The following is a 27801-nucleotide window of genomic DNA, read 5'->3' on the forward strand; positions in this document are numbered from 1 at the left end:
GCTTGTGATTGCATCTTTTCAATAACTTGCTGCACTCAACCTCATACCAAAGTTGAAATTTCTAAAATCATTAACTGAGTAATTTGCACTGAATCTGGACACATATATGTGCTGGTATAACTATTTTAATATTTCTAAGTGGTTCTGATATCTTGTTGACGTGATTTTAAAACAATGTCAACAACTTTATTTGATCAAACACATCATCTAAACAATTTGTTGCGATAACGTTATCTGTATGAATGTGTTTATTGTAGATATTTCTGGTGCTATTTTCAGATAAATATTAATGTATTTATAATGTACACTAGTATATTTGTACAGGTGCAGTAGCCAGTACACATTCCACAGGTATAACACAAGGCCGTCGTAACTTTATCTCACACTTTATCATTGTAACATCACTTTATATACATCCTTCATATTAAACCAGAAGTAATATTCTCCATAAAATTTTATATTATCACAGTGCTATTAACAAAATTTATGTTAAAGCTGGAAAAACTTGCTTCATTTTGAATTTATACTGAATTAATCTGATTTATATGGTGTATACTAAATGCTAATGAAGAAATGAGTCAATTATTCCGTACACAATCTCATGGTATTTATATACCAAACAAATGAGTCAACGCTGGATATACTTTTCACGTGTTAATAGATGTACTTTGGAATTAAGATAGTGGAGATAAAATATTTGTGAGCTGTAACGTGTCCTGGTTGCGTCACCGATGTCATTAATGTGTACAGTTGTAACATTTCTGTGTCGCATTCCGCGCCGGTACTACATTGCACCCATCACATTTGTCTGATTATAACATGTACATTACATCGGGAGTACCTTCACTGTACCGACACAGAGGTTTGGCATTAGAAACCGTCTGTGATATAATCCTCGCAGCAGAAATTGTGCATCCCCATCACAAAAACGACACCTTAGAAACGATAAGACTTTTTCTTACTGGGTTTCTTGTTAAATCACTGCCTACCAGGTACAATCAAGCCTACCAACTGCTTTTTAAGACTGCTTTTTCAGGCTCTCCAATACCAACCAAATTTGATCTGTGTATTATAAAGGCCACCTGGCTATAACGACCATTTTTTCTTGGTCCATTAAAGGTTTGACTTGTCAATTGAGATATTGCGTTATGGGTCAAAGTCTTCTTCAGATTTGTTCATTATATAAGCAGAATATAATACAAATATCAAGCAGAGAACATCTTTAATTACAGTAAGTAATAAGAGAATGTTTCCCATACCAATATTATCTTCATGTAGAAAAATTCTTCCCAAGAAGAAAACTATGCCATGCTGTGGCAGCATGATATACTTAATATATAGTGGGTAAGTGACAAGGGTGTTGGATAAATTTCCCCCTGACACACGAATAAATAAATATACATAGGCTTCTCAATAGAGCTGGTGAATTAGCTTTGTGGGCCAGGTGAGTAGTGGGTGACAGGGCCTAGTTATATGGAGATATCATTGAGTCAGAGAGTGTGCCCTTCCGTTGACTTTTACACTTCAGCTAAAATCTAATACTAATTCAATAGGAGTGGTCAGGTATGGATAATCAGTCATATCGTACTTTTATACCATCCAGGTTCACCTGGCTACCTTGTAACCCCACGGCAGGTAAAAACCACAAGATTCTATAATTAACTTACTATTGTAATAAGAACCCTCTCCCCATTTAGCAGCAGAATAAACTTCGTTTTCTTCCCTATTGTTATGAAATTTTATTTTGTTTGTAATATGCCTATCAATGAGTCACAGGTAAGTGTTTGAGCAGCAAATTGACTTCAGGAATATGGATATTATTTGGGGAAATTAAGTCATTGTTATTGCTGATAATGAAACCTTTTCGCCGAGTGTACCAGTGTATCTATAGCAAGCTTTCCATGGAAAGAGATTCTCTAGGTAGCCTGTGGGCTCATTTTACAAAAAATATGATATATTCACGTCATAGATGCAATTTGATTCTTCGGTATGTTTTGGCTCTGACCAAATTTCAGGATAAATATTCAAATATGATAAGGAGACCACTTGAATAACTAAAAATTTTAACCAACTTCCTGCACACATTTTAATGTATACAGCTAGACTGGCATGTATATATTTGTTTTAAGTAAGCACTCAATTGACATGAACTTGCACATCCACACAAATATTCCAACAAAAAGAACATTGTTTTTGTGTATTGGAAAAATAGACATCAATTCAGGACACAGGTGTTAAATTAAAAGTTTTTATAGGGAAGAACTTTTGTTTTAAACCTTTTATCTCTCATCTTTAAAACACTTGAGCATACCTTTGATCTTAAACCGAACACAAATAATCGACACACATGTAAAGTGAGACGTCTATACATACATCTGGGCAGTATAAAACCTACACATTTACTCCTTCATTTGATTACTACTTATGAGTTGACCCTAATCGACCTCCCAACGTTCAGAACCATCACAGGTATTTAGCGAAGGCCAAAGAGACAGGTGTAAAAGCGGATATTTTATGGCAACCTAAGGTACACGTTTATGACTTATGGGGTCCTAACCATGCTCTTCGACCCAAAGTGAAATGTAATTTATGTCTGGCTACAATAATGGGAGGCCGTACTGGCGCTTCGACCCTAAATAAGATGTAATTTATGTCCGACCACAATGATCTGTTGTTAGTGTAACTGACCGACAGGGCTCGTACAATCGTCATCTGACTGACCAATCAAAAGCCTGGTGAACCAAAGTCAAACAATTACCTTGGTACAGGGTAAAAATTTGAGGAATTTACTTTTTCTGACGTGTAGAATTGAACGGTCATTGTCTGATACGATCAGTATAATGGACATGGACATAGACTCGTATGACTAATGGTAACATATTAACAGCATGTATTATCGTGGGTGAGATCTATAAATACAGTTACCCATACCTCACCCTTGGTGTTGCTCCTATCAATAATACAGTTACCCATACCTCACCCTTGGTGTTGCTCCTATCAATAATACAGTTACCCATACCTCACCCTTGGTGTTGCTCCTATCCTATCAATAATCAATAATACAGTTACCCATACCTCACCCTTGGTGTAGCTCCTATCAATAATACAGTTACCCATACCTCACCCTTGGTGTTGCTCCTATCAATAATACAGTTACCCATACCTCACCCTTGGTGTAGCTCCTATCAATAATACAGTTACCCATACCTCACCCTTGGTGTAGCTCCTATCAATAATACAGTTACCCATACCTCACCCTTGGTGTAGCTCCTATCAATAATACAGTTACCCATACCTCACCCTTGGTGTTGCTCCTATCAATAATACAGTTACCCATACCTCACCCTTGGTGTTGCTCCTATCAATAATACAGTTACCCATACCTCACCCTTGGTGTAGCTCCTATCAATAATACAGTTACCCATACCTCACCCTTGGTGTTGCTCCTATCAATAATACAGTTACCCTATACCTCACCCTTGGTGTTGCTCCTATCAATAATACAGTTACCCATACCTCACCCTTGGTGTTGCTCCTATCAATAATACAGTTACCCATACCTCACCCTTGGTGTTGCTCCTATCAATAATACAGTTACCCATACCTCACCCTTGGTGTTGCTCCTATCAATAATACAGTTACCCATACCTCACCCTTGGTGTTGCTCCTATCAATAATACAGTTACCCATACCTCACCCTTGGTGTAGCTCCTATCAATAATACAGTTACCCATACCTCACCCTTGGTGTTGCTCCTATCAATAATACAGTTACCCATACCTCACCCTTGGTGTAGCTCCTATCAATAATACAGTTACCATACCTCACCCTTGGTGTAGCTCCTATCAATATAGACTCGTATGACTAATGGTAACATATTAACAGCATGTATTATCGTGGGTGAGATCTATAAATACAGTTACCCATACCTCACCCTTGGTGTTGCTCCTATCAATATAGACTCGTATGACTAATGGTAACATATTAACATGTATTATCGTGGGTGAGATCTATAAATACAGTTACCCATACCTCACCCTTGGTGTTGCTCCTATCAATAATACAGTTACCCATACCTCACCCTTGGTGTAGCTCCTATCAATAATACAGTTACCCATACCTCACCCTTGGTGTAGCTCCTATCAATAATACAGTTACCCATACCTCACCCTTGGTGTAGCTCCTATCAATAATACAGTTACCCATACCTCACCCTTGGTGTTGCTCCTATCAATAATACAGTTACCCATACCTCACCCTTGGTGTAGCTCCTATCAATAATACAGTTACCCATACCTCACCCTTGGTGTAGCTCCTATCAATAATACAGTTACCCATACCTCACCCTTGGTGTTGCTCCTATCAATAATACAGTTACCCATACCTCACCCTTGGTGTTGCTCCTATCAATAATACAGTTACCCATACCTCACCCTTGGTGTTGCTCCTATCAATAATACAGTTACCCATACCTCACCCTTGGTGTTGCTCCTATCAATAATACAGTTACCCATACCTCACCCTTGGTGTTGCTCCTATCAATAATACAGTTACCCATACCTCACCCTTGGTGTAGCTCCTATCAATAATACAGTTACCCATACCTCACCCTTGGTGTTGCTCCTATCTAAATAATACAGTTACCCATACCTCACCCTTGGTGTTGCTCCTATCAATAATACAGTTACCCATACCTCACCCTTGGTGTTGCTCCTTATCAATAATACAGTTACCCATACCTCACCCTTGGTGTAGCTCCTATCAATAATACAGTTACCCATACCTCACCCTTGGTGTTGCTCCTATCAATAATACAGTTACCCATACCTCACCCTTGGTGTAGCTCCTATCAATAATACAGTTACCCATACCTCACCCTTGGTGTTGCTCCTATCAATAATACAGTTACCCATACCTCACCCTTGGTGTAGCTCCTATCAATAATACAGTTACCCATACCTCACCCTTGGTGTAGCTCCTATCAATAATACAGTTACCCATACCTCACCCTTGGTGTAGCTCCTATCAATAATACAGTTACCCATACCTCACCCTTGGTGTAGCTCCTATCAATAATACAGTTACCCATACCTCATCCTTGGTGTAGCTCCTATCAATAATACAGTTACCCATACCTCACCCTTGGTGTTGCTCCTATCAATAATACAGTTACCCATACCTCACCCTTGGTGTAGCTCCTATCAATAATACAGTTACCCATACCTCACCCTTGGTGTTGCTCCTATCAATAATACAGTTACCCATACCTCACCCTTGGTGTAGCTCCTATCAATAATACAGTTACCCATACCTCACCCTTGGTGTAGCTCCTATCAATAATACAGTTACCCATACCTCACCCTTGGTGTTGCTCCTATCAATAATACAGTTACCCATACCTCACCCTTGGTGTAGCTCCTATCAATAATACAGTTACCCATACCTCACCCTTGGTGTAGCTCCTATCAATAATACAGTTACCCATACCTCACCCTTGGTGTTGCTCCTATCAATAATACAGTTACCCATACCTCACCCTTGGTGTTGCTCCTATCAATAATACAGTTACCCATACCTCACCCTTGGTGTAGCTCCTAACAATAATACAGTTACCCATACCTCACCCTTGGTGTTGCTCCTATCAATAATACAGTTACCCATACCTCACCCTTGGTGTAGCTCCTATCAATAATACAGTTACCCATACCTCACCCTTGGTGTAGCTCCTATCAATAATACAGTTACCCATACCTCACCCCTCACAATAATACAGTTACCCATGGTGTAGCTCCTAACAATAATACAGTTACCCATACCTCACCCTTGGTGTTGCTCCTATCAATAATACAGTTACCCATACCTCACCCTTGGTGTTGCTCCTATCAATAATACAGTTACCCATACCTCCTATCAATAATACAGTTACCCATACCTCACCCTTGGTGTTGCTCCTATCAATAATACAGTTACCCATACCTCACCCTTGGTGTTGCTCCTATCAATAATACAGTTACCCATACCTCACCCTTGGTGTTGCTCCTATCAATAATACAGTTACCCATACCTCACCCTTGGTGTTGCTCCTATCAATAATACAGTTACCCATACCTCACCCTTGGTGTAGCTCCTATCAATAATACAGTTACCCATACCTCACCCTTGGTGTAGCTCCTATCAATAATACAGTTACCCATACCTCACCCTTGGTGTTGCTCCTATCAATAATACAGTTACCCATACCTCACCCTTGGTGTAGCTCCTAACAATAATACAGTTACCCATACCTCACCCTTGGTGTAGCTCCTATCAATAATACGGTTACCCATACCTCACCCTTGGTGTAGCTCCTATCAATAATACAGTTACCCATACCTCACCCTTGGTGTTGCTCCTATCAATAATACGGTTACCCATACCTCACCCTTGGTGTTGCTCCTATCAATAATACGGTTACCCATACCTCACCCTTGGTGTTGCTCCTATCAACTAACTATAATACAAACTCTAGGATCATATTTACAAATCATGTTAGTTAAACTGGTGCCTGTATACTTCTCCACTTTCTTTTTTTTTTATTTAAGTCACATAACTATAAATTAACGTAAACAACACTTTTGACAACTACATGTACTTGTAACAAAATATAAAATGTTATTAAAAATTCCTAATGGAACTGTCAAGTTCATTCTGCAGCCCTATTTATTCACGTGTAATTTCATTCGAGAACACAAGATATTTTAATTAGATAGCTACACATTCCCAAACAATTAGACAAGGAAATCACAGTACCCTACGTTAACCTACCAGTAATTCTATAGCTCTCTCAAACTGACATTGTATTTTAACCTCCCAGGAAAAACATTTGAACCTTGACCTCATCACTAACCTTGGGGTTAATTGCTAATGGCAATATATTACTCCGATTTATACATTAGTTCACTCTAACATTTTTAGGTAGGAAGTAATTTACTATTTAAAAGGGCTTCTAATGTATGTTTAGTGCATGAAATGGCCAATGAAAAATTTAACCTTTTAACCTTGCAGTCATAAATGTTTGACGTCTATGTGTATATATGTACCTAAGGATGTTGTATGTTGTGTCTAAAGCAAGGTGTTTTTGCATTTTCACCTTTGGATTAAAAGTGACAAATGTTTAGTAGTGTAATTTAGTTCATGTCAGTAATGCATCCTTAATTAATAGAATATGTTTTGTTATGTCATCCAGCTATATACGATACCATATTCGACACAATTATCTGCCCTCTACATTTTGAGGCCTCAATTTCAATTGCCTGGACATATATAAAGACCAAATCTGTAAAGGTTTGCAATAATTTTGTCTTATTAAGGACCTCTTCATTTTTTTTTTATTCTTTAAATGCCCTGGGCGTTTAATGGGTCGAATACAGTAGGTACTGTAACTGTACTATGTTGATGCTGGAAGTCAAATTTTAGGGTAAAAACAATCCTGAGCAGGTTACAAATCACAATGATGAATCAGCATAATCACCATAAGGCCAAAAAAAATATATGCATGTTTCAGGTTACATGACTGGAAAAAACAGGGTAGGTCGGTCGGGATTTTTTTTTTTATTTTTTTTTTTTTTTTTTTTGGAGGGGTGGGGGAGGTGTATAATGCCAACATATACCTGGTAGTTCATTCTGAATATATGCGTGTTCAGTTTTTAATTGCAATGACAGAATTGTACTTTCTAGAATCTTGGTATTATATGTAGATATTCATCAATTTTATTTTCAAAAACATGCTGCTAATTACTTTGCCATTTTGCAGTGACTTCATAGAAATATTCTCCCTCTTTTTTTTCCATTTGAATGACAACAAGTGAGAGAACTGGAATTAAAAGTTCCTTTAAAGAATGGAATACGGTAATTATTTAAATACAAACACTAACAGATCTTAAAGTATCCTTTTTTGCATTTTTTCTCAAAAAGATCTAGATCTAAACCGATGCATTATCCGACACATTTCACTATAATTTTATTCACAACATAAAAAGAAAACAGAATTAATTTATGCTGCACTTCCTTTGAAGGTGTTTAGACAGACTTGTTGGTCTTTATGAAGAAGGAATCCTCACTAGTGGGTGGTCCATAACACAAGTAAAATCATTTTTGAATTCTTTGAAAGCATTCGTTCTAAATTTCCCATTACTGAGCTTGCCAACATAACTGTGATAATGCAATTCCCTAGTTAGGCAATTCAGGAGGGAAATTTATAGTTCAAATCATATACAATCACAAGAGATAATGTTTATATGCGTATCCCTATAAAGTTAGTTCTAATACTGTAATACACACAAAAATGTACTTCAAAGTGAATAGATTTTTGAAAGATGACTTGATATTACTATAATATAATATTTTTTCAGTGTTAATGTTGAATAAGATTGTAAGATTCCTAGCACAACTTTAAAAAAGACTTTTCAGTAAGTTTTTAAAAATATTTTTTTTATTTATACTGCACTTTTAAAGCTATATTGAATACAGGATCACAGGAATTGAGTGTTTGGTTTGTAGAAGAGCTAGCATCTGTGTTGAACCTGCATTATTGCTTTCGTATGTCACGCAATGAATCGAAGATCAATTGCAAGGTTTAGGATTGACTTGCACTAGCTAGCTTATTCGTTTTGATCCTTGATCTCATGATCAGCATTACTTTTGCTTTGCTGTGTGCATGATATTGATCTAGGCCTTATGGCAATATTTTACATGTGATTATTATTACTTCTGTAACTAAGTTTTAAATAGAACATTTGGTTTGTATTTTTGGCATAAATCTGTCCCTGCAGTATTTTTTTAAACACAAAGTATATACTGTTGTTTTATACAGATTTTCTAGTCAATGTTCTACAAAACACGCTAATTTGCATAAATGAGAAACTGACTTAATTTCCATATTTGTAGATGAGTTAGGGCACCTGCTACTCCAGCTGTTGTGGCAATTAAATCTTGTTTATCTCTGTACTGTTTAATTGTGGAAGGAAATGGTAATGCCCTACAGCATAAACGGTACAGTACTTTCTGGGAAAGGGATGTGGGGGTTGGGGGTGGGTATACGTATGAATCATATACACTGACAATAAAGTTTTATCCCAAAAACTTCTGACCTCATCCCTAATTCAGCAGTATTTCATCAATGCTAGAATCTGAGTAAATTTCCTCACAGAGCTACCCTATATCATTATCACTGGAGGTGATACCATTTACATCAAATTAAACAAAGCACCTGCTGGTCTCTACCAGGTGTGTAGTCTAATGGTCAGTGGCCAGTTTTATAGGCTACTGACCATCACAATGAGCTTGGTCAATATTGACCCAATCATCTACCTCTGGACAAAATTAAACCTCCAGCTCTTTTAATGTTAGATATACTGACTGGTGTCCACTATAAGTCAACAGGCCATAATGCTGTATGTCATCCTAATTGACAGGTCAATTTGGACAATCATAAACCCTCTGGCCATCTAAAGTCCAACTGCAAATTGTCTTGTCACCAGTTGATGTAATGCATTAAGGATCGGAGACAAAACCCAACCTTAACCCCAAGACAAACAGCCCTTAACAGGTGATGGTAGATTATCTACCTGAGGTGTAATGTGACAGGCGAGAAACATCAAAGACTGGCGGTACTATGTCACATGTCGGAATTACTCTTTACCTGTACTTAAACAATTAGCATTTTCCCACTACATTATTCTGGACAGAATTATACCTTTTATCACCATGTGGACCAGACAAATGTATAAATCAGCCCCACAATTGAAGGTCATGTATATAAAACCCTAATTCAGCTGTTTTTTAAGAATTACCAAAAAAGTGAATTTTCTCAATGGAAGAAAATGTGATATATATAAAGACTATTTTTGTCATTGTAACTATATGCTTTCGAACAAAACAACCTTTGATAGATAATTCTTTTTCCCTTTTTTCCATAGATCTGAAGTACACTAAAGATAGAGTCTTATGACTACAAATATTGCAAAATTTTGATTTTATTATATTTAATTAGGACCAATTCAAAAGTTTGAACTATCATAGAATTTTATTTGAAACATTGCCAAACTCCAATAGCTTTACAACTCAAACAGCAAATAACTTCCATTAGTAATGATTTAATAATGTTCAATGGTAAAACTTCTAAGCTCGATGCCATTACATAAAAGTATACAAAAACATTGTTACAAGAAAACGGAGGATAATATTCCCAGCGACCTTTGCTGTCTGAACCAGAAAATCTGATAAATGATGATCATTCGAAATGCCATAAACAACCACATGTGACATTTATAGTATGGATATGACCATTGAAAATTGTGACATCATGATTCACGCTAAATTACCCACAAAACGTACCACCTAACAAAACATAGGCGTCCTAATATCTCACCACTGCCACAAAATGCACACGTTCCACATTTCAAATTAAATTTCAATTTATCATAAAATCACTTTTAGTCCTCCTGTACAAGGTAACGGTATTTGGTATTTCGTCACAGTAAAGTTCAAAGGCCTCCACCATAAAACCAATTAACTTAAAAGTTTGTAAAATAAATTGTCCAACTGTCATTTTTTCTATTAAATATTTATTATCATACTTTATCCATCTGCTCAACATAATTGATTGTCACAAAGCCGAACAAAAACCCACAAACAATACGATATTCAGCTCCCTTTAACGGGTTTGTAAACACTTTTACTCAAGATGTGTAATTAATTTGAATGTCCACAACATTCCAATCATTCTGCGTCCACTTGTAAGGCACACATGTCTGGGTAGCGAGGCACCCCGGTCGGTGATACATCTGTTTGTTCAGGGTACTCCTATTCCTCGATTGTGTCGAATCTCTCGACCTTAGGAGTCATACTGTTTACAACACAAAGGAATGTGTAATTTCGGAAACGTCAGCTTTAAAACGAGAAGCAAGGCCATGGTGTTACTAGCCAACACATTATATTCATGGAGCTAATTCCCAATTCAAGTCATTTTCATCTTATAATATGTGTCTGGGAATGATCTCGCAGCCACAGGAAGTTTGTGAACATGTGTCTTAAATTTAACTAAAAACGACCAACAACCTAAATTACCGACATTACACATATCCATGAGCAACACAAACACATGCATTATATAGCTCAAGACATCATTTCTTTCTTTAGAAAATATATAACTTCCCTCTGTCGAAACTGAAACAATCTTTTTATTTTTGTCAAAATGCCCACTTTTTTTTTAGTTTACTCCTTTCAAAACCACATTTTCTGCTGTAAACAACCTCCTATTGGTCCATCCTTCTAAATCAGAAAATTTATTAATTACATTCTTTATAAGAATAATTCTTGTAAATTTTTAAAAGACGTATATATATACCTTAAGCTCCAAATCTATGTGCATTTTCATTTTCAAGAAATTTCTCTTTGTCTTTTATAAAAAATGTATTCAAATTTACGTATTTTTTTCTAATTTAATTTGTGTATCAAACATTCTGAGAAATACAGAAATTGAAATCCTACACCAAAGTTTCAACAAAACCATTTTACTGCAGGTGCTCACAGTGAAATGCTGAATTTCGCCAATTCAATCTGCTTGAAACTTTTAATTTCAGTCGGAATTTCTTCCAGTAAACAGTCCCACCCTTGAAAGGTTTCTCAAAAGCACCTGTCAAATTACCAAGACCACAATGACTAAGGCCCTTCACCTTAAATTTTTCGTACCAAATTTAGACCATAGTTGGCGGGGCCAGAGCCCTAAAGCTTCTGCTTGAAACTTTTAATTTCAGTCGGAATTTCTTCCAGTAAACAGTCCCACCCTTGAAAGGTTTCTCAAAAGCACCTGTCAAATTTCACTTTTTCGTACCAAGACCATAGTTCCCTTTTATAAAGCAAGGAGGTCAATGACTAAGGCCCTTCACCTTAAATTTGATCTCTTTATTTGATATATATGTCAACAACAAAAAATTTAAAAAACAATCCGACATATTCATCAAGCAGACTTACCAAGGACTATTTAAACCAGACATAAATAGTCAAACAAAAACACAACAGTAGAAACATTTTCACCCTAATCCATCCACGTTTTTTTTTTTTTTTTGGCTAGGACAAGTCTGAACCAGTTATATATATATGATTGACACCTGCGTTATATCGTTGCCATTAGGGCTTTGTACAGTCCAACATGATCAATTTGTCCTGTCGAAGTTCTTCTAATTATTACTGACTCATCTCCTTGTGAATTAAGATGGATCAGCCGCGGCTCTACCTCGACAACCCAACTCTGGTTTTGTCTTGTCTGTACCCTGACCTCTGTATATTGTTCACAGATCTGACCTCCGAGGGTGGTGAACATTTAATGAATACATATAGCTTTGGATCAGCAGATTCACTGATCTTTACACCAAAAGTGTCCTCTATTGAAAACTCAACAGATATGTTTGTGCTGATCAATGAAATATCACAAAAGTATTAACCCGATCCCAGATTATCAAATGAGGCCGCTAGGTCAGCAGTTTTAAGGTATAAATTTGTATACAAATCAGAAATATTTGCAGATATAAATCAGACTTAATTGATACCAAGTCAACCATTTCATCGAGTTCAATCATTAATGATTGAAGTGGTGTTACTTTAATATAAGTTTGAAAATGATCAATTTAACACAACAGAGTCTAGCTTCTCGAAAACATATCTTTTTCACATATAGAAAACTTCTTTATAAGTGAAGATTTAAATTTTAAAAGCAATACATCAAAATTTGAACACTGCATGTGCATGTCCAGGTTTTACTTTTTCCACTGCCTACACTGTTAAATTAGACAATGTCAATACAAACTGTTCAACATTCACAGTAATAGTATTTTCTAACAATAAACAAGACAGCCCAACATTTAATTCAGCAGAGCAAAGAAATATTTGCGTGATATATGTCACAGCTTTAAGCTTCTGTACATTCCAAAACAGCAGTGTCACAAAATTCTCAGAATAAATATAGACGTGAGGAAACCGACACATATTTCATCACAAATATGGCTGAAGTTATCTTATAGACGACTTCAATCAATAGCGTTAAATAAACACCTACGTATGCCCTACGTACACACTGGGGCCAGGACTAAAGAGCCTTGTTTGTAGTGGGTGTCCCCATATATACCTGACCAGTGGAAACTAATCCTTTTTGATAACATCCTGTCCAGGATTAAAATAAAAGCTCCACCATGTCATCGTTAAAGAATCTGGCGATTATTTACTTAATTTGAATAGAAGAATTTTTATTCCTCTTTGACAAAATATTTTGCCCTAATATTTTAAAGAAATCAAAGCTGTAGCCCTATATATTGTAGGCGGGTGATTTAGTGTTATATAGTGTATTTCACACTAGTTTCAAGTTTTAAAGAAAGAAAATTTGAAGTGTTTGTTTTTTAAAGAAGTCAAAGGTCCTAAGATTAATAGACTATAGGTCGTGTACATTTACACTACACATCACACACATAGTCTGTTTTTTATATCTGACATTTCAAAATAATTTATAGTACGACTGGGATTTTGTATTTAGTGGGGCACTCTAGTGGGATAATTTATAGCCACCATTTGTATGTCCCTGGGGTCAGATGTTCTTATACCACCAACATGGTGTGGAGAAATACAAATTGTGTATTCGGTTTACCTGTGCACAACAGGTAAAAACAACCATCTCAACACCTGTGGTGTTAGATATGTCTGGTAAATATTGTTTTACAGAGATATGGTGTCCCACTGAAATTAGTGAATGGCTGGTTATATGGTTATTATCCAATATATAACATCCCCCTCCCCAAATTGTTCAGAGGTCATATAACATACTCTATACATGCCTCCCCAACATTCTCACCTTTCCTCACTCCAATAGCCAATATGTCACAATCTTGTTACCTGTATTTGATTGCAGAAACTGAAATTTCCCAGACTCCAATAGCCGTGTCAAACCCTAATTACCAGTAATATACAGTTTACCTTTGGTTCTGGTATACCAATCATTGGGTCTGACGATTGATTTATTATTATATATAAGTGTAATCTGACAAGCACAGATCTAGATCATCAACACTCCCCCCCCCCAACAACACCAGAGGACTATACAGGTAAATCAGACAGGTGAATGACCAACTAAGATAGAAATCAAGCTTTAATCTTTGTTAATTACCTGGAATCACAGGTAAATAAATATAACCCTCCAAAATAACAAATTAATCACTGAACACACAGACATTCACAATCACTATATTTGTAAATCTGGGCAATTTAGGACAAAGAAAATATTTTGTGTACAGTACAATATCACTATATTACAAAGAAAATATGTAGTTATAAGTGATTTCTAATCATAACACAGTACCACCCCACCCACCCCCTGATTCCTCTATTGGACCCACTCCCACCCCATGTGGTACATACCTATTTGACCACGTGGGGCGTGGGGGTCTGTAAAAGCTGCTTTATATAAGAATCTAAATTGGATTACACTGGTTAGAATTATTATATAACCTTTCTTAGCTATGAGGATAAGCTATGTTTAGGGATAGTTTCGACAGAGACCAGACACCATACTTACACAGTAGGTGGGGGATGTGGGGAGGGGGAGTCTAACATGGACTTATACATGTGCTGATGTAGCAGGGTGAAGCATGTGTGCGAGTGTGTATGTGTGCAGCAGTCAGTGTAACAAAGGAATGACCCAGTGTACACTCACCATGCAGCAGGGAGGGTCTGGGCTGTGATTTGGGTTATTTTGTAGAAATTACCTATCATGTGTGTGTATAAGTCAGATGAGGTTGCCAGAAGATTGGGGGAGGGGGTGGGGGGGGGGCGTACAGGAAGGGGTCTTACCTTACAGGAAGGGCAGTGAAAGTTGGAGGATACATTCAGTGTGTCATATATAGAAGGGTTGGATCAGATTCAGGAGGCTGACATAGTGGGATGTGTTACATGTGAAGTGATATGAAAATAATTATATTGGGAGGATAGGATCAGAGGGGACGGGGATCAATTGAGGCCCCAGGGAATAAATTAAATCTGCTGAGGATTAATTATCATTATAGGATTAACAAAAACATTGGACAACAGGCCTCTGTAATCGGAACACTATCATCCCTATCCCAAAACTGTCAGCATTGCAAATTTTACGACTGCTGAATCAAAGTTGTTCCTTTACATTTCCGTCCAGGATTCAAAGTTATATATCGCCATCCAGATCATTGAAGGTCCACTAGCTATATCTAAATAACTGTTAATAACATTAATATTCAAAATAAAGAGGGGTATGATATTGTTCCTTTGCGTAATATGTAAGGTAATATTATACATAATAATGGGTGCAGTGAAAGACATCCCAGACCGTTTCCTTCCAAAATAACTCAACCACATAATGTGCAAAACACATCACAGTAACAAATCCACTGGACCACGAGGAAACCCATCGTTAGAAGGAGTGTTTCAAAAATATTCAAATTACATGTGAGCAAGTCATGGTTAGGTAATTCCCGGGTATATCAGGTATGTATCAGGATTAATTGGCCTTTAAGAGGTTTTTGTGCGAACCAAATCTAGTGGAATATCCAGCCAAACACACAGACATAACCTCCCAAGAGGTTTACTATACATTTTCACCAAAACAGTTTGTATTGTTTCTGAGATTGGCTGTGTATAAAATTTACAACTGATTATGTATTTCTGGACCCAATGTTACACTGAGTATATATTTTACATCTTATTTCGTAATTTTTTCTCCATTACTCAGTCAGGTGTGTGTATAAGTTACAGTTGACATTGTCATTTTAAGCCATTGCTCTGTTTGTTAAGACAGCTGCGATAAATTGCCTGAATTATTCATTAGCCTTATAAGATTAGTGTGTTTAATGTGAAATACACTATTTTAACGTAGAATTCTAAATTAGCAAGAGTTTTTCATGTTTAGACCTCAACCCACCTTTAAATCTTCGCCTAATTAATTGTAAACCCAACTTTCACTGAAAGGTTACCTCATATATCAATAATAAAAATTAACATGATATTCATGTGTCATTTTTATACATTGGAATAAAAAAAAATGCTCGATTGCACAGCGTGATCATCCATTCAAAATTAGATACTGCAACACACAAAAAACATCTCCAACGTAAATGTTATTGTACAGAGCAGACAAGGGAAACTATAACCCTTAAAACGTCACTTGAATTTAATGAAAGTTCAGAAATAAATTCTACATAGTCAACCACAAGTGTTCTTCCTGGTCTTCAGCTAATCAATAATATGTTGTATTATTTTTTTACTAGTTTAAATTACTTTCACAAAAGTTATGACAAGTGAAACTAATTCCCGGCCATAGAAGTGTGTCCTTAAGTAAACAATTTTCACCTTCTCCCCTTGTGAGTGGTAGGGCTATTTTTTACCTGACAGGTGTCAGTATTACTCAACCTTACGCAATTAACAGGTAGGTCTACACAAAATCTAAACTAAATGAACTTGACCACAACTATTTGACACTTTCCTGAATTTACTTAATTAGGTAACAGTTAATAAAAGAATGATTAACCAAGCTTCTTAAAACACTATTGTTCAAATTTTACTCTCTGATGAACTATGACTACTTAAAAGGTTTAAAAATATAAAGAAGTGAGTTGAAATGAACCCGTTGAAATATTCAGTGCTTTCATAGGTACTCACTTATACTTTAAAGTTTAAAATGGCAAGAAATTTTTCCTGAAAGTTTTTTTCCCAAAATGTATGAAGAAATGGTCAGCATCTATCTTACCAACAATCAACAATTCCATAATTGAGATACAAGGAAGAATTTTCATGAGGAAGAAAATTTCACAAAATATCGCAAAAGTTATCAAGATATTGACATGTACCAAACACATTAATATTTCGGATCTTGACACTTGACAGGCCATTAATTTCCGTTTTTCTGACAGGAAAGAGAGAAGTATCTGTTCTTACCATTTTAATAAAATATAATCTTATTTTACTTTCCATTAAAAAATATATGATGAATTGATAAGAACTGATCAGAACATCAATTTAAAAGAGTTACATCAATTAACCAATTAATATTATATTTTTGAAATGTTCCATAAATTATTTCGTATACCACATTCAAGTGTTTTGTGTAGACCAAATTTGTAGGAACAACAAAGACATTTCTTATGGGTCCAGATGCTTGGTTTATTTTTAGACCCAATCTCATGGTAATTTTTCCATCTCTTGTGTATTGTACACAACACTTTGGTGTCTAATACACAAGGTCAACAAAACTAAAATACTAAGCCTATCTGTAATTTTATAACACAAATTCCACTGGCTGTTAAAACAAGTGTATCCTCCGTTTGAAGTGCTGCTTACATGGCGAACAGCGTCTGTAGAGTATTCAGACGTGTGCCGATAATAGCATCAGAGATTTTGGTAGAAAAACTTTTTTCTTTGATGAAATTCAGACTTCCTGAAATTCAAAATCAACTTACCAGATATCGCTTGAATTGGAACATCGTGTTCGTTGCCTCCCTGAGCAATGTAAGCTCGCTTCACTTCAATACAGGCCAGGTTTAAACCGTGACACCCAACAAAAACAACGAACAACATACACAAGCACTGAGTTAATTTTGTGGCGGCCATTTTCTTGCTACTTCAATGTCCGACCGCTGTTTACGTACAAATATTCCGGGTTATTCTTTGATCACACCATAGGTGTAGATTTGGAACTCACAAAATAATCATAAATCCATTCGGTTGTCTACGATCGAAAAGTAAACGCCATGTTCCCTGTTCACGTGTTCAATGAATACGTTTACCAGTGTCGAGGGATTGTCCTTAGAACGTATTGCAGAGCTCTCGCCTAAAGCCTGCGAGGGGCTAGATCTGTTTACATTGGCTGTTCCTTTTAACTCCCCGTCCGTAGAAGCGTCTGAATGAAGTCGAACTGTTTCGGTTCATTGATTCGCACTCAGTGTATCTGTCATTCAGATAATTGCCTACATATAAACCTTAATGCAATTTTTGATCTTATGTCTTTTAACTGTGTCATGGTTTATTCTTGCAATTTTCATTTCAGCTCTGTAAAAGCTCTCTCCAAAAGATTTCATACAGGGCGGTGAAAGGAATAGCATATGAATTCCGTAATGCAGAGATCCTTATTTAATTGGCAAATTAGTTTCATGTTTTAGCCTAAAAAAGCAGCTTCCTTTGATGTTTCGATAGATATATTTAAATATAAAAATCTGCGCTTTTCACGCGTATATTCTATGATAATAAATTAATTGATTTTCTTTTTAAATTAATACTAACTTTAAAAAAAAAACTAATTAATAAGCGCACATGCATATTTATGTGTTTATTTTATTTGATTGCATAATTAAATATATTTGTTTATTTATTTCATTTACCAATTCATCTATGTATTTATCTATTTGTGCTTGTTGTTCACAAGTATATAGACACACAATTTGTCTCGAAATATAAACTTTACCTATTAATTACCTACCATAGTTGAAAGCATTTTATTCAAATTATCATATAAAATACTGTTTTAGGTCAAGACAATAGACCAACCATTAAGTGTTTTGATTTCCATTCCACGATATATGTTTTGTACATGCATTTGTTTATCAAAATTAGCACAATCTTGCTGTATAATTCACTGGGTTTCGGGTGAGACCCGATTGCCTTGTTGTATAGTTGCCATCATTTACACGTTGTTCTCACGTTTGGCTTCCTCGCAAAATTCGTCCAGAATCAATACAAAGAAATGGCGAGCTTGTTATTGAAATATGGGCAATATTCGAACTAGTTATATCATGCAGGTATGTTATGTTAAAAGGGCTAATAATTATTCCAAATGCGTGGTAATGGAATATAATTTATATATTTTCTAAACCTTCAAAGGAAATACGAACCTTAACATGTGTGCTTTGATTTAGAAACTTGACGACGTTGACAATATGCACGCAGGTGTAGGACTGAACGACTCACAACGACATAATTATATCAGTATTGTTTTGGTTACAGATCAGGTCATGCGACTGTGTAATAAATTAATCAATTAGATGATACAAATAATTAATCACGAACATAATGTTTCAGAATCACAAAAATGGCCACACGAAGTGGCACTTGACCCCCGCAAATGTATGGAAGGGGAGATAACTCAAAAATGGTACACGCATGTTTAGTGCGCTAAACATGCCTAGATGTTATTAGGTATTTATTTATATATTTTTTTTGCCTTATATATATTTGCCAAAAATAAATTTAAAAAAAGCCTAATGATATAGACAGGTTTAGCGGACTAGCAACACCCATTTTTCTGTGCCCTGCTCATCTCTGTTTCAAAAATCTAACCCCCGCCCCCAACGAAAAACAAATTCTGAGTCGTAACTTCTAAATCTTACGTTCCCGTCAGACTCTGGAAATTCGGGCGGAGTTCCGGAGGAGGAAGCGTCTCGTAACAAGCGTATTGATACGATGTTAACTGTAGGCGAAACACCTAATTTATGTCACGTTCTAAAAACGAGGAGAAGTTTATAACTGCCATCGCAATACATAAACATGTTTATGTTCAACTCGTAACATTCGGAGGGAACATTAACATGGAGCAAGCCAGTTAGTCCGCAACAACTTGGTGCTGTCACCACTTCGTTAACGGTGGGAGTCTATCACCGAGATCACTAAGCACTGCATCATCATAAACCACGATACACTTGATACCGTCGGGGTTGGATGAGCTAACACTCTACGATTCACTAGTAAGTCAATGGGTAATTTTGTTTACCAATCTTCTAGAAATGCGGTCGGAGTAGTCCCAAGCTGACTGACATTCCTTCGCACTATGAAATCAGCCATATTATAAACAAAACGCGAGAGGTGTTGAAATGTGCGAGACGTTATGGTAAAAAATTGTGCCATATAGTAACACATTTGTATCTTTTAATCGCAAGTTCTACAAACCTACATACGATGGAGAGAAAAATGGTATGACTGCACGCAGTAATTCTAAAAAAATATTATTAGCGAAATCAAAGCGTAAACCTAGAAATCCCAGTAGAAAACAGACAAAAAGTGAATTAAATGTCTTCTATTTTTGTACATACTCCGAAATTACTGTTATACAAGTATATTGCAAATGTAAAATGATTAATCTATGAAATATGATCCCAACTCATTTTCTATCCCCCTGTTTTGTCTCGTTGTTTGTCATATATGTATAGAATACTGCGCATCATCTTGTAATTCATACTTATGTAAATATATATATATATTTTGTAAGGCGTTTTTAAATTTTAGCCCCCCAAACTCACACATATAACAAAGAGTTTACTTAAATTATTATATATATTCAAAGGTTTCCATACACCCACATTCGTTCAGACATACATGACATTTAGAACAGGTGGAGAAGATCGGTTAGACAGTAAATAGGAGGATAGAGTCGAGATGTGGAATATATGTATTTTTTATCTAATGGTAGAGTTTGTTGTATAAGTAATTAGTTGTCAGGATTTAAAATAATTATCTTTGGTTCTTAATTTCTTTCATAATTTAAAAGAGTTCATATATCAAATTATATAAAAGGTTTCCACTTACTCCAACTCTTTTTAAATTTTGCTTTCGAAAAATCATTTTGACCATTTGATATGCGTCTTTGAATATTATGATATTTTTTTAATATTATTTGCTAATGTGTGTATATTTAAGGTTTTATGAAAACATCTTGTTCTGTACAGATAGATATTTTTTTGTTAGTTATTACAGGGGATAGTATCAATGCATTGTTTCACAATTTCGCCTAAACTGCATTCGAATCTGTCAGAGTTACTTCCCTTCGTTTCACTCCGTCAGTACTGACGGAATGAAACGAAGGGAATTAACTCCGATATATTGGAATGCTAATACTGATACCAATCACAACTAGTCTACTGCCATTACAACATCGTGACATTGTAAAGTGACGACCATTTCCGCACGAAGGCCACGAGTGACATAATTGGAACGGACAGTCTATTTTTGTATGTTTGGATTTATTTTACTGCACGTGAAAGAATTATGCGTCATTCTGCAGTGTAACTGTACAGGTTGAACTAAAGCTTCATCGTCTAAGTCACATACATTGGAATTCAAATTACGACATAAAGGAAAATATTTACCTAAAATATTAAACAAACCATGATGATTTGTGAATAGCTTGCGGAATGAGTGTTATCCCGTGTAAGACGGGGTTTGTGATGGGGATACAAGATATGCACGGGTGGACGAGTCCAGCCGACCCGCACGGATTGACCTCGCGACACCATTCACGTTCTGCGCTTCCTTTAGACCCGACCTGGGATCAGATTTCGCCGATAGGGAGATTTTGTCACAAGAACGGTGTGTTGGTGAGGGGTCTATACTGGGTATATCACATACAGATCTGTGTTCCCCTCGCCACAAACAAGCATGTTGACAAGCCGAATAAGGTCATTTACACGACTTCGTCACAGTAGATCAGTAATCTGCAACACTTACAAGTACACCCGAGTAGGCCACTTATACCAACAAAAACATACAGCCATACTTACACCAGTACAAGGGTATGTTTATGGTATGTGAGTTAAAACGATAGCATGGGTAAAATAAACCGATAACAACAGTCAGAAATACCAAACGGAATATTACCAGAACATGAAACTAGCACATGAATGTAAGAAGCAATAGAATAAAAAATGAAAAGAAAAGCAGAAAAAAAAACAATAACCATATATTGTACTAGCGAATTAAGAAACAAACGAAAAATGATCAAAACAAAAGAAGAAAAAACGACAAAAAAGCAAAGAGCCAACCAAAAACATTCAAGAACCAACCAAAGAAACAACGAAAGAAGCAACTAAGAAACAATCAAAGTACCTATCAAACAACCAACTAAAGAAACGACTAAAGAACCATCAAAGATATAATCAAAGACCAATCAAAGAACCAATCAAAGAACAAACTAAAGAACAATTTCAAAGGACCATTCAAAGAACTTTTCAAAGAACCAACCAAAGAACCATTTGAAGAACAATTCAAAGAACCAACCAAAGAACCATTCAAAGAACCATTTAAAGAACCATTCAAAGAACCAATCAAAGAACCACACTGAACCAACCAAAGAACCATTCAAAGAACCAAATAAAGAATCATTCAAAGAACCATCTAAAGAACATTCAAAGAACCATTCAAAGAACCATTCAAAGAACCATTCAAAGAACCATTCAAAGAACCATCAAAGAACCATTCAAAGAACCATTCAAAGAACCATTCAAAGAACCATTCAAAGAACCATTCAAAGAACCATTCAAAGAACCATTCAAAGAACCATTCAAAGAACCATTCAAAGAACCATTCAAAGAACCATTCAAAGAACCATTCAAAGAACCATTCAAAGAAACCATTAAAGAACCATTCAAAGAACCATTCAAAGAACCATTCAAAGAACCATTCAAAGAACCATTAAAGAACCATTCAAAGAACCATTCAAAGAACCATTCAAAGAACCATTCAAGAACATCAAAGAACCATTCAAAGAACCATTCAAAGAACCATTCAAAGAACCATTCAAAGAACCATTCAAAGAACCATTCAAAGAACCATTTCAAAGAACCATTCAAAGAACCATTTCAAAGAACCATTTCAAAGAACCATTCAAAGAACCATTCAAAGAACCATTCAAAGAACCATTCAAAGAACCATTCAAAGAACCATTCAAAGAACCATTCAAAGAACCATTCAAAGAACCATTCAAAGAACCATTTAAAGAACCATTCAAAGAACCATTCAAAGAACCATTCAAAGAACCATTCAAAGAATTAAAGACCATTCAAAGAACCATTCAAAAGAACCATTCAAAGAACCATTCAAAGAACCATTCAAAGAACATTCAAAAACCATTCAAAGAACCATTCAAAGAACCATTCAAAGAACCATTCAAAGAACCATTCAAAGAACCATTTAAAGAACCATTTAAAGAACCATTCAAAGAACCATTCAAAGAACCATTCAAAGAACCATTCAAAAGAACCATTCAAAGAACCATTCAAAGAACCATTCAAAGAACCATTCAAAGAACCATTAAAGAACCATTCAAAGAACCATTCAAAGAACCATTTAAAGAACCATTCAAAGAACCACAAAGAACCATTTAAAGAACCATTCAAAGAACCATTCAAAGAACCATTTAAAGAACCATTCAAAGAACCATTCAAAGAACCATTCAAAGAACCATTAAAGAACCATTCAAAGAACCATTCAAAGAACCATTCAAAGAACCATTCAAAGAACCATTCAAAGAACCATTCAAAAATAAAAACATTCAAAAACCATTCAAAGAACCATTCAAAGAACCATTCAAAGAACATTCAAAAACCATTCAAAGAACCATTCAAAGAACACACAAAACCATTAAAGAACCAATGAACCATTAAAGAACCATTCAAAGAACCATTTAAAGAACCATTCAAAGAACCATTCAAAGAACCATTCAAAGAACCATTTAAAGAACCATTCAAAGAACCATTCAAAGAACCATTCAAAATAAAAACAAAGAACCATTCAAAGAACCATTCAAAGAACCATTCAAAGAACCATTCAAAGAACCATTCAAAGAACCATCAAAGAACCATTCAAAGAACCATTCAAAGAACCATTCAAAGAACCATTTAAAAGAACCATTCAAAGAACCATTCAAAGAACCATTCAAAGAACCATTCAAAGAACCATTCAAAGAACCATTCAAAGAACCATTCAAAGAACCATTCAAAGAACCATTCAAAGAACCATTCAAAGAACCATTCAAAGAACCATTCAAAGAACCATTCAAAGAACCATTCAAAGAACCATTCAAAGAACCATTCAAAGAACCATTCAAAGAACCATTCAAAGAACCATTCAAAGAACCATTCAAAGAACCATTCAAATGAACCATTCAAAGAACCATTCAAAGAACCATTCAAAGAACCATTCAAAGAACCATTCAAAGAACCATTCAAAGAACCATCAAAATAATCTACCAAAGAACCATTCAAAGAACCATTCAAAGAACCATTTAAAGAAGAACCATTCAAAGAACCATTTAAAGAACCATTCAATGAACCATTCAAAAAACCATTCAAAGAACCATTCAAAGAACCATTCAAAGAACCATTCAAAGAACCATTCAAAGAACCATTCAAAGAACCATTCAAAAACATAAAGAACCATTCAAAGAACCATTCAAAGAACCATTCAAAGAACCATTCAAAGAACCATTCAAAGAACCATTCAAGAATAATTCAAAGAACCATTCAAAGAACCATTCAAAGAACCATTCAAAGAACCATTCAAAGAACCATTCAAAGAACCAATTCAAAAGAACCATTCAAAGAACCATTCAACAAAGAACCATTCAAAGAACCATTCAAAGAAACCATTCAAAGAACCATTCAAAGAACCATTCAAAGAACCATTCAAAGAACCATTCAAAGAACCATTCAAAGAACCATTCAAAGAACCATTCAAAGAACCATTCAAAGAACCATTCAAAGAACCATTTCAAAGAACCATTCAAAGAACCATTCAAAGAACCATTCAAAGAACCATTCAAAGAACCATTCAAAGAACCATTAAAGAACCATTCAAAGAACCATTCAAAGAACCATTCAAAAGACCACCAAGAATTCAAAGAACCATTCAAAGAACCATATTAAAGAACCAAAGAACATTCAAAGAACCATTCAAAGAACCATTCAAAAGAACCATTCAAAGAACCATTCAAAGAACCATTCAAAGAACCATTCAAAGAACCATTCAAAGAACCATTCAAAGAAACCATTCAAAGAACCATTCAAAGAACCATTCAAAGAACATTTAAAGAACCATTCAAAGAACCATTCAAAGAACCATTCAAAGAACCATTAAAGAACCATTAAAACAAAGAACCACTAAAGAACCATTCAAAGAACCATTCAAAGAACCATTCAAAGAACCATTCAAAGAACCATTCAAAGAACCATTCAAAGAACCATTCAAAGAACCATTCAAAGAACCATTCAAAGAATATAATCAAAGAACCATTCAAAGAACCATTCAAAGAACCATCAAAGAACATTCAAAGAACCATTCAAAGAACCATTCAAAGAACCATTCAAAGAACTATTCCAAAGAACCATTCAAAGAACCATTCAAAGAACCATTCAAAGAACCATTCAAAAGAACCATTTAAAGAAACCATTCATAGAACCATTCGAAGAACCATTCAAAGAACCATTCAAAGAACCAACACAAGAAGTACACCATTCAAAGAACCATTCAAAGAACCATTCAAAGAACCATTCAAAGAAACCATTCAAAGAACCATTCAAAAAACCATTCAAAGAACCATTCAAAGAACCATTCAAAGAACCATTCAAAGAACCATTCAAAGAACCATTCAAAGAACCATTCAAAGAACCATTCAAAGAACCATTCAAAGAATCTACCAAAGAACCATTCAAAAGAACCATTCAAAGAACCATTCAAAGAACCATTCAAAGAACCATTCAAAGAACCATTCAAAGAACCATTAAAGAAACATTCAAAGAACCATTCAAAGAACCATTCAAAGAACCATTCAAAGAAACCAGACAAAGAACTATAAAGAACATTCAAAGAACCATTCAAAGAACCATTCAAAGAACCATTCAAAGAACCATCAAAGAACCATTCAAAGAACCATTCAAAGAACCATTCAAAGAACCATTCAAAGAACCATTCAAACCATTCAAAGAACCATTCAAAGAACCATTCAAAGAACCATTCAAAGAACCATTCAAAGAACCATTCAAAGAACCATTCAAAGAACCATTCAAAGAACCATTCAAAGAACCATTCAAAGAACCATTCAAAGAGAACCATTCAAAGAACCATTCAAAGAACCATTCAAAGAACCATTCAAAGAACCATTCAAAGAACCATTCAAAGAACCATTCAAAGAACCATTCAAGAACCATTCAAAGAACATTCAAAGAACCATTCAAAGAACCATTTAAAGAAACCATTCAAAGAACCATTCAAAGAACCAATTCAAAGAACATTCAAAGAACCATTCAAAGAACCATTCAAAGAAACAAAAACATCAAAGAACCATTCAAAGAACCATTCAAAGAACCATTCAAAGAACCATTCAAAGAACCATTCAAAGAACCATTCAAAGAACCATTCAAAGAACCAATTCAAAGAACCATTCAAAGAACCATTCAAAGAACCATTCAAAGAACCATTCAAAGAACCATTCAAAGAACCATTCAAAGAACCATTCAAAGAACCATTCAAAGAAACCATTCAAAGAACAACATTCAAAGAACCATTTAAAGAACCATTCAAAGAACCATTCAAAGAACCATTCAAAGAACCATTCAAAGAACCATTCAAAGAACATTCAAAGAACCATTCAAAGAACCATTCAAAGAACCATTCAAAGAACCATTCAAAGAACCATCAAAGAACCATTCAAAGAACCATTCAAAGAACCATTCAAAGAACCATTCAAGAACCATTCAAAGAACCATTCAAAGAACCATTCAAAGAACCATTCAAAGAACCATTCAAAGAAACCATTTCAAAGAACCATTCAAAGAACCATTCAAAGAACCATTCAAAGAACCATTCAAAGAACCATTCAAAGAACCAATTCAATGAACCATTCAAAGAACCATTCAAAGAACATTCAAAGAACCATTCAAAGAACCATTTCAAAGAACCATTCAAAGAACCATTCAAAAACCATTCAAAGAACCATTCAAAGAACCATTCAAAGAACCATTCAAAGAACCATTCAAAGAACCATTCAAAGAACCATTCAAAGAAACCATTTCAAAGAACCATTCAAAGAACCATTCAAAGAACCATTCAAAGAACCATTCAAAGAACCATTCAAAGAACCATTCAAAGAACCATTCAAAGAACCATTCAAAGAACCATTCAAAGAACCATTCAAAGAAACCATTCAAAGAACCATTCAAAGAACCATTCAAAGAACCATTCAAAGAACCATTCAAAGAACCATTCAAAGAACCATTCAAAGAACCATTCAAAGAACCATTCAAAGAACCATTTAAAGAACCATTCAAAGAACCATTCAAAGAACCATTCAAAGAACCATTTCAAAGAAACCATTCAAAGAACCATTCAAAGAACCAAAAAGAACCATTCAAAGAACCATTCAAAGAAACCATTCAAAAGAAAATTCAAAGACCATTCAAAGAACCATTCAAAAAACCATTCAAAGAACCATTCAAAGAACCATTCAAAGAACCATTCAAAGAACCATTCAAAGAACCATTCAAAGAACCATTCAAAGAACCATTCAAAGAACCATTCAAAGAACCATTCAAAGAACCATTCAAAGAACCATTCAAAGAACCATTCAAAGAACCATTCAAAGAACCATTCAAAGAACCATTTCAAAGAACCATTCAAAGAACCATTCAAAGAACCATTCAAAGAACCATTCAAAGAACCATTCAAAGAACCATTCAAAGAACCATTCAAAGAACCATTCAAAGAACCATTCAAAGAACCATTCAAAGAACCATAAATTCAAAGAAACCAATTCAAAGAACCATTCAAAGAACCATTCAAAGAACCATTCAAAGAACCATTCAAAGAACCATTCAAAGAACCATTCAAAGAACCATTCAAAGAACCATTCAAAGAACCATTCAAAGAACCATTTAAAGAACCATTCAAAGAACCATTCAAAGAACCATTCAAAGAACCATTTAAAGAACCATTCAA

At 35.3% G+C, this 27801-nt stretch overlaps 1 protein-coding gene across 1 annotated transcript in view; it reads right to left on the minus strand.

Annotated features, from left to right (window-relative positions):
• Positions 1 to 17921, minus strand: part of LOC138307598 (glypican-6-like) — a 77194-nt gene extending 59273 nt beyond the window's left edge. The window contains exon 1 of the mRNA XM_069248400.1: positions 17508 to 17921. Coding sequence (XP_069104501.1) covers positions 17508 to 17658 — 151 coding nt within the window. The 5' untranslated portion in view covers positions 17659 to 17921. The remainder of the gene's footprint in view (positions 1 to 17507) is intronic.
• Between the last annotated feature and the right edge of the window lie 9880 nt (positions 17922 to 27801).

Source organism: Argopecten irradians, chromosome 14 (assembly GCF_041381155.1).
Source record: "Argopecten irradians isolate NY chromosome 14, Ai_NY, whole genome shotgun sequence".
NCBI classification, from domain to species: Eukaryota; Metazoa; Mollusca; class Bivalvia; order Pectinida; family Pectinidae; genus Argopecten; species Argopecten irradians.